The following is a 13,890-nucleotide window of genomic DNA, read 5'->3' on the forward strand; positions in this document are numbered from 1 at the left end:
TGGCTTTCAAGGTTTCACTGTGGAGACTTGAGAAGCAAAGAAGCTGATTGTGGCCAGGAGCTTCACTAGGGTGTGCACTTTGCCATTCTACTTTGTTTTTGTACCAACATAAATTGGGACTTGAAACCTAAAAGAAACATCCATGTGTTGTGTAATATGGTGTTGGAGATTCAGTAGATGGCACTCTTCCCTCTGAGTTAGTATTGAACCATTGCCACAGGATGGATAGTAGGGTAAACTCGGGTACTGAAGGTACCATCTTTCAAATTAGGCTTAATACTAAAAGCCTGACTTCTTGCAGCCATTAAATAGTCAGTGGTTCTTTTTCTAAAAAATAGGGATGTATTAATCCTGGTGTCCTGTCTGAATGCAAACTCTGGTAATTCCATTCTGCCCCCTGAAGAATTCCCTTGTATTTTCAAGTGCTTGCTATAAGATCTCTTGATGAAAGATGTGATAGAATTATAAGGAATTATTATTGCTGGTGTTCATACTTTAGGACCAACGACGTTCTTGTCGTTACTTCCCCAATGGCTTTTAGTATTTGTATTAACTGAAAAGTATATAAAACAATTGTCGTTATTCTGGGTAATTGAAAAGTAGCTTGACATATGCATGTTATAGGAAAGCCAAGTGACGAACTAGCCTTTCCCACACTACACCTTGTCCTCCTAGCATGAATATTTTCAAATAATTTTTGGCTAGCACCTTGTTCCAAGTGATTTGTAGTGCTGAGATTCATCTTTTTCATTTAATGAAACATGTTGTTTGACTTAGCCTTGGTCAGTTATTACAGGCTGGTTTGCAGTGTGCCAGTTCTCTGGGGACTCTGCTCATAGCAACTCATTGGCCTAGAAGAAATGATTTAATGATTTTCCACTTTCTCCTTGTGTATTTGGTTTTAGGGCTAGTAGATATTTTACAAATGTGAGTCAAGTTCTTCGTTGGTGACATTTTACGAATTTTCACTCTGTTTAATTCCACTTTTTAGATTCGTGTGTGTTGTGCCCCTTAGCATTTTGGGCTCTAATGTGTTTCCAGAAGATCGTAGGGCATTTTATCGTTAAATGGTTTCTTTGTTTGTTTTATTAAAGTCATGCCCATCCAATGCACTGGGTTCACATACAATCTCTACCAAAGATACAAATAACAATGATAGCTCAATTCCCAACCATAACGTCTTCCCAGATCCCTCCCACCCCAAAATGGAACACACACCCCTGGCAACCCCCCAGCAAAAGCCTGGGACGGCTATTAGTCTTTGCAGCCAAACTTGGAAAAAGCCTGGGAGAGCTAATGAATTTTGCGTTACCTGAAGGGAAACTGTAACTGCTTGTGGTTCTGGCAAACCAATAGGGGCAGTGAATTCCATAAGTGGGCCCTCACATCCAGCCCTTCCTGGATTTAATAGTAATGATACTTTGTGCTTTATATTCCTAGAGATCAAAGTGCTTTACAAAGGTGGGTAACTATCATTGTTCCCTCTATGCAGAAGGGGAAACCGAGGCATGGGGCGAAATGACTTGCTGAAGTTCACATGCCAAATAAGTGGCAGAAGTGGGAACAGTACCCAGGTCTCTTTATTTAGGGCTTGTCTACATGACCATTTAGTTCACAGCAAGCTGAGGTGTAAATCTACCCTTCAGTAGCCTGCTGCACACTAAGCGGCTGTGTGAACACTAAAGAACTGTTAATGCAAGTCAGCAGGGTCCACATGGGCAGTTAATATGCAGCAGGCTAGTGGGGGGGTAGATTTACACCCAGCTTGCAACAAGCTAAATATTCCTGTAGACAAGCTTTCTGTCTTTGCTTCTGCCCTCACAAAAGCAGGGAGCTCTCAGCTCAGGTGCCTAAGTTAATCACAAATGCTAGAGTATCCCACAAGAAGAGGGGTGGTCTCTGAGGCAACAAGGACCCATCCAATTTATGGTTAAAACCTGCACTTCGAGTAGCACCTGAAAATGAATTTGGAGCCAGTGCAGATTACTAAGCATAGGTGTGACTTAGGCAGCCATTTTCTACATCATCTAAAGTATATGAGTAGTGGTAAAGATCAGCACTAGACAGATCACGTTGAAATGATCCATCTTCAAGGTGGCAAAGGCACAGGTCCTGTAGTGAGGTCAGCATCTGAAACAAATCATCACAGCTGTCTGAACAGGGATAAATGTCAAATCATGTTGGAACCTGTTTTTTGTGGTTAATTTTTTTCTTTGGAACAAACCTCTGATGTCATTTTTCTAGAACTTTCTACTGATAATGGCATCTGTTGGGTATGGAAATAATTGTACGAGAGAATGAATTGTGTCGAAAAGGACACACATGATGTCAAGAAGGAGTTTGACATAGTTTGCAAAGGGATCATTTATTTTTCTGAGCAGTCATTAGCTAAAACCCTTGTGACCAAATCATACATTATAGCGTAAAATATACACACTAATGCAAAATATGCAAATTTTCTTTCAGATGATGTCGATTCTAATGAACACCATCATTTTTGAGGATTGCAGAAACCAGTGGTCTGTGTCCAGACCATTGTTAGGACTTATACTTCTCAATGAGAAGGTAAGAATTGCAGAAATGCTACCAGATTCATTCTACACATGCTCAGTATTACATCTACCCATATGGTTGAAATAAAATCATCTGCTGAGAAGCTTAAGTTAAATACTCTTAAATCTTATTTTTGGTGTGAAAACTGATTTTTTAAAAATGTAATTAATTTTCACTATTTATGATGTTTGTTTACTTCTTGCATTTCCCTCAGCTTGAGCAATGAAACTAGTCAATTTCTAATCAATTTCTGCTTCTCATGCATTAGCCCAGTAGTAATTGTGTTTTGAATAGTGCTAGACATGTTTTAACTCCAGACAAAAATAGAACTAAAAACTCTTCTTTTCACTGATAATTTTAAACATCCTGTTAACACTATGCATTGCCAAACCTGTTGGTATTGATTGGTAACAAAACCTACATTTGGGTGACTAAACAAGCTGGCATTGTCCCTTTAAGCACAGTTTTAGTGGGTGCTACAAAATAGAAGTGTGTTCAGATTTTGTCATGTTTGCTCTTTGCATTCATTGTATTTGCTCAGTAATTAACTTGTGCCTTACTGAACATAAAGTTGCATTGCTCATCGATCTACAAAGGTTTCAAGACTATTTTAACAAACTAAAATGTTCTTTGACATGTCTGACCCTTAATGCAGACCACTTTTTAGGTAATTGAAAACAAGAAGTCACTTACAAGACTGCCAATGCCTGCACTGGCTGTTAGAGTAGGATAAATATAAAGCCACAATTCCTAGTCCTCACAGCCTCATAGATTTCCGTGACCCCTCCTGTGGGTTTTCCTAATAAGTGTAAACACCATTCAAAGTATCACACAAGTTTTACTTGAGAGATTTGGAGCCATATTTTCCCCTTGGAGGGGAAGGGCTTCGTGCCCAGCCTACAAACATTACAGATACCAGTTATCCAAAGGAAAGCAGAGAACAGCCCAGCAGAATCTTAGCCATCATCAGGGATAAGCCTTCATCCTCACAATACTCTCCACCCACCCCATCTCTGACAGTTAAGCTCCCTTTGGAGTGGTGCTGTTATTGCCTACTCTTCTTTAGCTCCATATACCTCCCCCAAATCCTCTGGCAGGGAAGGGCAGCTGCTCACCAGCTCTCATTCCCTCAGATCCTGTAGAGGGAGCCTGTCCATTCAGGGAGAGGGAACATGGTGCAGAGCTACTGGCCGCCCTTTCAAATTCCCCACCCCTTTTCTTTTCTGTCTTGCTCCCTTCTACCCGTGTAAGGGGCGGAGGAGAGTATATCCAGCCAAGATACTTTGTAAGTGTTTGAGAGCTGCTCTCAGTAAGGGCTGATTGACCTAATTTGTGTAATAGAAAAATCCACCCAAACCTTCACCCAACAACTCAAGGCCAACCTGAGGTTCAACAAAAGTACAGTTAACTTGTTTTATTAATTTCTGCAACTCTGCTCTTCCAGGGTCAGGCTGGAAGTAGAAAACCCTGCAAACACATCTACTCTTGCACAGAAATTTAAATTCCACTGAGCCCAAACAAGGATGTAAAGGAAATTTTGCAAGGAAGACAGAGTTCTAATCCAGTTTCTCTGCTGCAAAGATTCAGAGAAGCAGCTGGTCTTTGAGGGATTTATCTGAACCATGTGAGCTTTGCCCATCTCTCATATTTGCTAAAATCTTGAGTGTCTGCTTCCAGGACAGATTATGTAACCTAGGGAACATTTTTCCTCTCATCCCTTCAGTAAGATCTGAAAGTGTCTATATTTGGATACACTCAGCATGTCGCCTTAGCAGCTTAATATAATTGTCTGAAAAGGAAACCATTTCAGTAAATTAATGTGAGCCAGTCTAAACGTGTGCGATTTGCTGTGTATGGCAAGGCATTGTTTCAGAAGATATTGACCTGTAGTATTCTCCATACTTCAAAGCAGGATCTAACTTTATTCAGAATTGCTTTATCTCTTGGGCAGTCACAAGTGGCAGTGTATTACTGCTTTGGAGAATGAATTGTCTATACAATAAGATAGTGCTGGAAAAAAATAAGACACTAAGATTAGCGGCAGCCGCATACATTAAAATTCAAACTGAAATCCCAGCCATGGAAGGAAACTAATAGAAGAAGAAAATATATCAAAAACAGAAGCGCTGTCTCATCATTCACCTGTGCTGAAGGATCCAATTTTAGCCATATCCAATAGCACTGTCATTCATCTTCTTGGTGTGTTATTGTGATTTAAATCCAAGCTCTATAAGAGAGAGCAGTTCTTTTAAAATGATTGAGAGGGAATAAGGGCAAATTCAGTGTTTAGAAAAAGTTTATGACATCACAATATTATACTTTACAGATGGAAGCAATATTTCCTACTTTGGGAGGAAAACTAATCATTTTCTATCTGCTCTGAGTCACTGCATCATTATAAAAGTGGAAAATAAGTAGTTTTGTGCATTCCCAATCTTGTTCAAGATGACACTTTTGTTTATATAATGCCTCTGATTTATAGCATTTAAATATTAGCTTGACTACATATTAATTATGTGCTTTTGACGTTAGCCGCTTTAGTGTAAGAAGAAATTAAATATTTCACTTGAAGATAAAACCATGCAGTGGTGAATCCTAAGAAATAAATGTGTGGCTAGCAGAGTATTCTCTTTCTACTGAAATTAGACTAGTTCTAATGGTCATGGGCTTTGTTTAGCAGAAATGTCTGTGGACATGCACCCTTACTTAGTAGCAGGTCACTTATGGCACAGTCTCTTTTGCGAGGATGGGGAACGGGAATGTCACCTACCTGGGTCACTTACCTGGAAGGCTTTTCTCTGAGAATAAATGAGGTGTCAAGGCCCCGCTGCATTGCCTCCCTCCATCTCATGCACCCCAATCGCCCATTCTGCAGGGCCACAGCAAAGGTCTGAAATATACTTATGGGACTGCAGAATCGATTGGGGTTTTTTTTAATTCATTCCAACCAAATTCTGGATTATCAATGGTAAATGGATTCCCTTAATTCAGGACGTGATCTCTGTCGTTACCATCCCTGCCACCAGCAACCACAGTGGTTACTCATGCTGTACTTTTACTGCTTGGTGGTCTCCTCATTTATTTTAATGGTATCTTGTCTATCCACAATTCAGCTCACATGTAAGGGGCAAATGCTCCATGGGTACAGTCAAGTGCAATTTGCATGTGCCTGCACCCGCAGGGACAGCTGTGCCCCAGCAGCAGTTGCACTTAGGGTTCCAGAAACACACCATCAGCAGAAGGTACCCTGGAAGGATGCTGGATCAGTTCTTGTCACCACCCCTTCTGAGCCAGCCAGTACAGTGGGGGTTGCAGGTGGTTTCTGGCACTGTTTCCCTGCTCCATTAACTGCCAGCAGGAATACACAAACTGGATAACACCAGCAATGGGAATCTAGCCCACAGTGGCAAGCAGAGCTGCAGTCAATCCCTTCTGTAGTAGAACAATAAAGCAACAGTGTCTCTGCTTGCTCTTGCCCTCCAGCCAAACAATTACCAGGTTAGTGGAGAAGAAGGCAGCCATTGGAATCCAGACATACATGGCTGCTAGCAAAAGAGGTGCTTTTGCAAAGAGTGCTTCGAAATCCTTGCAGGACTACTTTGGGTCTCAGCTCAGCTCCTGTCAGCCATCAGCCCCAATAGACAACGCTTGTCTTATTGGAGGAGGCATTTTTACAATTAATTATCCAACTATTGATGAAGGCAATATTTATGAAAAAGTTCATCCATTTGTGGACAGTTTGTTCCCTTCGAGTGCGTTCCTTCATGGCAGCTCTCTCTAAGGAAGCTCTTGGGAAGCTGCTGCTCAAGAAACCAACACGTGGATAATCTTGACAGCTTCTCTTTGGGTTGTGGGCCTTGCTAGAATTATCCCTCTCTCTGCCATCTCGGGGCGAGGCCATGTTCTTCAGCATCTGCACTGGCTGCCTGTTGGCTTTAAACTCTAAGGCCCTAAACGGCTTGGAACCTGGCTAGCTGGCAAAGTGCTCCTCTCATGCACAAGACTGCTGCAGTTGTGGTTAGTGAAGGCACTCAAGCTAATATTTCTCTGATTTTAAAGGGAGGGGGCTAATGTCAACGCATTTCCTGACAAGGCATTGAAAGGCATCGCCTTTTAAGATACTTGCCCTTCCTATTCTCCCATTGTATGGGCAGAGCCCAGATCAGTAACATTAAGACTTTGCTGCAAGGCTTTTCTGTTATCCCAGGCTTTTGTTGACAGGCAGCTTGAGGGAGGCTGTAGTTTTGTTGGGCAATTCGTATTTTTAATTTGGGGTTTGTTTGATGAAGAAGCCATTTAGCTCTGGTTTTCTGTACATTTTCAGTATCTGTACAAGCCCCTCGAGCTGAGGATAGATGCTTTTTAAAATTTACATTGGGTATTGCGAAGGCCTGATTTTCAGCCGACTGTTATCCAGACCTCTCTTTATGCATCTGCAATTTTGGGGATGCAGTTTAGATCTTGTGCATGTCCAAGCACCTGAATGGTAGGTACAATTAGACACTTAGATGCCTAACTGACCTAAATTTCATTAGAAGTTATTTGAGGACAGGTTTTGAAAATTTGGGCCTAAACTTTCAGATTCTTCTTCAAGTGGCTTGTGCTGGGACACGCTGATGGTATAGCTTGGACTATGGAACCTACCTTCCAGCAGCAGTATCCTTTGAAGTGCTCTTACAGCCACTACCTCTCCTAGCTCTGAATGGTCAGAGGGTGAGACTATAAAAGAGGGGTAGGAGGCATTAACCACCCTGGTTCCCTCCAACAATGGGAGCAGACAGACCAGCAACCTCATCGGTCTTTGGACCCAGAATAATCAGAACAGATCATTCCCAGTGATGCTGCCTTTTTGTTTAGCTAGGTTTAGTTAGTTGGTGGTCCTTTTTTTTCTTCTTCTTCTTTTCTTGTTTTGTTTTGTTTTGTACTAAGGATCTTACTCTCCTGTCACAAACCCTTTGTTGCAATATTTTGGAATTTGAAAACAAATCAGGATTCAAAGGTGCACTACTTGTCCTGCTTTTTTTCCTGTTTTGGACATTCATGTGTGGTGTTTGGCCTGCCTGGGGAAAGTTATTTGCTTTTTTATTGGCCCATATACAGTTCTTTCATCCCCAGAGGCAGAAAGGAGCATCAGAATTGCCTCCAAGCTATTCTGGTGCTGGAAGTATTAGTGGTTAAACCTTTCGGCTCTGAAGCACGGGAATCCGTAAGTGCTGAGAGTCCAACCTCAGCTTCAGCCCCAAAGGGGGTTAAAAAGCCATCAAAATCCCAGCACAGGTTTTGGCATCTTTGACTGGACCCAAAATTCAAGTGCCTGGACACTGTTAATCTGCAAACTGAGCATAAAAGCTTGGCCTTGCAGGGTTTGGCCTCTGCTGAAAGAGCCAGTCCTCAAGAGCATACCCCTAAGGAATCTGGCAAGTCCAGTTCTGCTTGCTAAAATACAAAAGCATTCCCGTAAGTCTGTGGCCTCAGAAGTCAGAGCTACGGCAAAGAGTCATAGTGAGGGACAAGACTGTAGTACAGATCCGCATCCTGCCAAAGAACAGAGGCCATTCATTCCATGCTCTAAACCTCATTGTAACCTTGATAAGGCAAATGATGCTTCCTCAGAGCCTTCAGTTTCTACTCAGTCCTTAGCTACTGTGGTGGCTCTGGTTCATTGTGTTGACCCCCGGAATGCTGTCATTCGGGTCCACACAGGTGACCCTCACACAGCACTGGACATGTTATTCTGCAAGATTAACAATAAAGGAAATAAAGAAAGACAGCTAATGTGATGCCAATTTTTTTAAAAGGCTCCAGAAGCGATCCTGGCAATTACAGGCCAGTGAGCCTAACTTCAGTACCAGGCAAATTGGTTGAAACTATAGTAAAGAATAGAATTATCAGACACATAGATGGACATGGTATGTTGAGGAAGAGTCCATATGGCTTTAGTAAAAGGAAATCATGTCTCACCAATCTACTGGAATTCTTTGAAGGGGTCAATAAGCATGTGGACAAGGGTGATCCAGTGGAGATAGTGTACTTAAATTTTCAGAAAGCCTTTGACAGAGTCCCTCACCACAGGCTCTTAAGCAAAATAAGCTGTCAAGAGTTAAGAAGGAAGGTCCTCTTCTGGATCAGTGACTAGTTAAAAGACAGAAAACAAAGGATAGGAATAAATGGTAAGTTTTCAGAAAGAAGAGAAGTAAACAGTGGTGTCCCCCAGGAGTCTGTACTGGGACCAGTGCCGTTCAACATATTCATAATAGAGATATAAGCAGCTAAACGTTTAAATGGTAAGCAGCAGTCTTACCGTTTACTAATTAGTTTAAATGTTGTCCTTGGGGGAGGGAGGGAGGTGCTGAGCGCAGTGTGGCTCCCTGCCGAGCGAGAGCTGCCCAGCTGCGGCTCAGTAAGCACGCCCCTAAGGGGAGCCACGCTGGGCTCGGCGCCTCCCTGCTGAGCAAGAGCTGCCCAGCTGCGGCTCAGTAAGTGCGGCTGTTCCCCCTGCTGCGCGTGTGCAGAGCTAAACTGTGTAACTGTTCGATTTTTAGACATTTAAGCGGATTGTTAATTAAATGAATTTTTACATTCCTGATTCATAAATGATCTGGAAAAAGGGGTAAACAGTGAGGTGGCAAAATTTGCAGATGATACAAAACTACTCAAGGGAGTTAAGTCCAAAGCAGACTGCAAAGAGTTACAAAGGGATCTCACAAAACTGGGTAACTGGGCAGCAACATGGCAAATAAAATTCAATATTGATAAATGCAAAGTAATGTACATTGGAAAACATAATCCCAACTATACATATAAAATTACGGGGTCTAAATTAGCTGTTACCACTCAAGAAAGAGATCTTAATGTCATTGTGGATAGTTCTCTGAAAACATCCACTCAATGTGCAGTGGCAGTCAAAAAAGCTAACAGAATGTTGGGAGTCATTAGGAAAGGGATAGATAATAAAACAGAAAATATCATATTTCCTCTTTATAAATCCATGGTACTTCCACATCTTGAATACTACGTGCAGATCTGGTTGCCCTATCTCAAAAAAAGATATATTAGAATTAGAAAAGGTACAGAAAAGGGCAACAAAAATTACTAGGGGTATGGAAAAGCGTATGAGTAGAGATTAATAAAACTGGGATTTTTCAGCTTGGAAAAGAGACTAAGTGGGGATAAGATAGAGGTCTGTAAAATCATGACTGGTGTGGAGAAAGTAAATAAGGAAGTGTTATTTACTACTTTCATAACACAAAAACTTGGGGTCACCAAATGAAATTAATAGACAGAAGGTTTAAAACTAACAAAAGGAAGTATTTCTTCACACAACGCACAGTCAACCTGAGGAACTCCTTGCCAGAGGATGTTGTGAATGCCAAGACTATAACAGGGTTCAAAAAAGAATTAGATAAGTTCATGGAGGATTGGTCCATCAATTGCTATTAGCCAGGAAAGGGAAGAATTGTTGTTTGCCACAGGCTGGGTCTGGCCGACGGGATGAATCACTTGATGATTACCTGTTCTATTCATTCCCTCTGAAACACCTGGATTGGCCACTGTCAGAAGACAGGATACTGGGCTAGATGGACCATTGGTCTGACCCAGCATGGCTGTTCTTATGTTAAGGTGACAGGGCTGGTTCCTTCTCCAGGAAAGAAAAAGAAAAAAAACCTCACAAGACTAAACTCATTTTCCTAGCTATGCAAACTTCCCTGGAGATACATGAAACTCCCTCTAGATCTCCTACTGGTTCTCCAAAAAAAATGTCTGCATCCCTTTAGACTTTTTGCTTAAACAAGCCATTGTTGTCATCCTTGGAAACCTCCTCAGAGCCACACTCAGATGTGTAATTGGGCCACAACCAACCTGATACCTTTTCTTGCCTTTCCCTTCCTGGGGAACAGATCAGGGAACCTAGATAGCATTATGCAGCTTCTCAGTTCCATCCTTCGATACCATGAGATCACACTCCCTTACCCAGAGATTATGATAAGTAATTCCTCTAAGATACTGGCAAGACTGGGAGGTACCACAATAGGCAATGTGGCGATATTGACCTTCTAAGCATTACCCAGAATTTAAAAGGGCTGAAGAAAGGCAGCCCCAAAGGGAGCCTTCTCCCAAAAGGGTTCAAGAGAAATATGTCCCACTCGCTAGTACTGAAGGAACAATCTCTGATATTTGTCCCAGGTATATTGTCTAAAGAAGAACTAGAAGCGCCTGTTGACCATCTGGATGTAGATCTGGATCCGGATGTTTAAACTTCATCAGATGACAGCATAGGTGCATCATCATCAGAAGAAGATATGCTCCAATTTCACAAACTCATAGAACGGCTACATCCTTAAACATCCCTTCAGTAACCATAGAGGAAACTACACTCTCTGTTTTGATATTTTACATTCACACTCTAGCAGTAAGATTACCCTTCCTGTTCCAGATGGTTTATTACAGCTAGCAAAAAACACCTGGTTAAACCCTGTATCTGGACAGGCAATTTCTAAAAAAGCAGACAAATCATACCAGCTGCCTCCTGAAGGCATATTATTCTTCCAGACTCATCCAGCTCTAAATTTATTGATGTTGACAACTGCCATTTAAAGAACTAAAGGAGATCAAGTCCACTGTACTTGTACTTGTACACTGTAGAGAGAAAGTAAGAAGTTTAGATGCTGTGTAGAAAGATGATGTTCTCCTCTGCCACACTGGGCATGAGAGTGGCAAACCATCAGCTAGTGATGTCCAGTTATTAATATTATATATGGGAGAAAATAGCAGTACTTGTGCAGTCACTGCCAGAAGACAAAAGAAAACTGGCCAAAGCCCTTACGACAAAGGTCAGTTAGTTGCTAAGCATGCCCTGACAGCTTCCTTCCATGCTTCTGATAACGGTGTCTGGAGCTGTGGAATCTGTGATTATTTTGAGGGATTACTCATGGCTGTATTCATCTGGACTTTCTCCAGAAACAAGAACCTGGGTAGAAGACTTCCTATTTGATGGTGTAGGGCTGTTTAACTCTAGAACAGACAAGGTTTTTGAGAAACTGAAAGACACAAGGTTTTCTTGCAAGGTCTCTAGGGATTTCTCAATCCCTTAGGAAAAGATTTGAGGAACCAGTGTTTTGTTACCAGAGAGAACCAGACCCCAGCCTCTACTTTTTACTCAATTCAAAGCAAACAATATCTACAAAAGCCCCCTTTTCAGCATCTGCAGAGATGCGAACCCTACAAACCATGGACTAAAGGGAGATCTGCTACATTACCTTTTTTTGCACCAGCCTTTTGTCCTCAGGTTTGATGGAACTCAGGGGAACCCAAAACCAGTTTTAAACTATTTAGTGCTTCTGCTTTATTTGACCATCTCTCCCATTTCTTAGATACCCAGAATACTATTATCACAGACTGATGAATCTTGGAGATTGGTCAGCAGGGTTACACTATTCAGTTCAACACTATCCCTCCATCCAATTCTCCTTCTCCATCCATTTTCAAGGATCCATCTCATGAAAACTTGCTAAGATCAGAAATTCATTCACTATTAGAGTCGAGAAGGTCTCATAGAGTTTTGGAATCCTTTATTCTAGATCCTTTATGATATCAAAGAAAGACTGAGGTCTCTGAACCATTCAAAACCTTCAGAAGCTCAGCTCTTTCAACAGAAAGTTTGAATTCCTCATGTTTACCCTAGCTTTGATTACCCCTTCTACCCTCTCAAGCCTGGTTTGGAGCTCTCAATTTACCTGATGCTTATTGTCACATTTCAATCAGACCTTCATATCAAAACTACCTACAGTTTATTATGTATGGAGATCTTTACCCATATATGGCCCTTCTGTTTGGTTTGTCTGTGGCACCTTGAGTAGTCACAAAGTACCTTTTAGTGTTAGCACATCTGAGACATCAGGGTATCCCTGTCTATCCTTACATAGTCTATTGGTTCATCAGTCATCCTCACAGAATGACTTACCAAAAGCTGTGTTACAAACACTCTGTGTTTATGAAATTGATACTACCCAGAGATATGGTCCTGTCCTTCATATGGTGGACTCAGCATAGCAATGTCCTCAGAAAGGTTGCATTCAAAACCCGAGATCCGCATACCACAGTCATCATCAATACTTCCAGTCTGGGCTAGGGAACTCATTACAAGAATTTGACATTCACAGTTACTGGAATCTCTGGGAGAAAAAAAAATCTCCATATCAAAGACTTCCAATGAAGAGTGAGCCCATATGGCTCTCAAGTCCTTTTTCAGCGACATAACAGTGTGTTTCAAGTAGCTACTGACAGTACTACAGTGATGGTCTATGACAACAAGCAGTGGGGAGCACCTTTTAGCTAGCTGTGCAGAAGTTAAGTCTCTGTAGGAGTGGTCCATAGTACACTACATTTACCCTTTTAGCTCTCCACCTTGGAGAGAAGGACAATATACTGGCAGATCAGCTAACCAGAAACATATGAAGATCAGCAAAATGGTCACTCCAGAACTCACTAGCAAACAACATCTCCCTGAGGGGGTGTCAAGACATACATAAGACTCAACACCAAAAGTCAGAGGCTGTATGCCAGAGCAGAAGCAGACAAACAATCCATCTCAGCTGCATTTCTTCTAAGCTGAAGGATAGAGCTTTTCTATATGTTTCCCACAAGTCATCTAATTCAGAAAGTTCTCAGAAAAATCAAACAAGATAAAGCCATGGATATTCAGATTGCCCCAGCATGGGCAAGACTAGTGGTTCTTAGATCTTCTGCAACTATCACAAGTGGTTTATGTGTGTCTCCCAACAATTCCAGACCTACTGACCCAGCAGAGAAATCAGATTTGCCATCTGGACCCAGACTCTCCACTTGACAGCATGTGCCATAGGACTTTGACAGTTCTAGAACTTGGATATCAGTCTAGCACTTACTAAGCTCATGAAGTCTCCCTTCAGATGCATGGGAGAATGCTCTCCATTTCAGCTCTTAATTAAGATATCCTTTTCTGTAGCTATTCCATCGGCTAGAAAAGTGAGTGCACTGTAGGCGCTCATGGCTGACCCCCACTCTTACAGTCCTTCACAAAGATAAAGTGGCCCTTTGTCCACACACAAAATTCTTCACAAGGTGGTGACAGAATTCCATCTCAACCAGTCCATAAACTTGCCAGTGTTTTTCCTTAGACCTCACTCTTACTCAGGAGAAGCTAAGCTGCACACCTTGGGTAGCTTCTATTTGAAGGGGTATACAGGAAATCACCTAGACTGTTTATCTCTTATGCAGAAAAAAAGTAAAGATCAGGTAATGGAATCACATAATCTTTTTAAGTGGGTTAGACTCCATATTGAAGTGTGTTGTGAACAC

General features: G+C 41.7%; 1 protein-coding gene across 1 annotated transcript in view; it reads left to right on the forward strand.

Annotated features, from left to right (window-relative positions):
- RANBP17 (RAN binding protein 17) overlaps positions 1 to 13,890 on the forward strand; it is a 259,916-nt gene that overhangs the window by 229,658 nt on the left and 16,368 nt on the right. Inside the window, exon 26 of the mRNA XM_067566736.1 lies at positions 2,467 to 2,565. Within this exon, the coding sequence (XP_067422837.1) occupies positions 2,467 to 2,565 (99 nt within the window). The remainder of the gene's footprint in view (positions 1 to 2,466; positions 2,566 to 13,890) is intronic.

Source organism: Emydura macquarii, unplaced genomic scaffold, assembly GCF_026122565.2.
Source record: "Emydura macquarii macquarii isolate MOO-44397 ecotype Brisbane River unplaced genomic scaffold, CSIRO-AGI_Emac_v2 contig_2768, whole genome shotgun sequence".
Taxonomy (NCBI): Eukaryota; Metazoa; Chordata; order Testudines; family Chelidae; genus Emydura; species Emydura macquarii.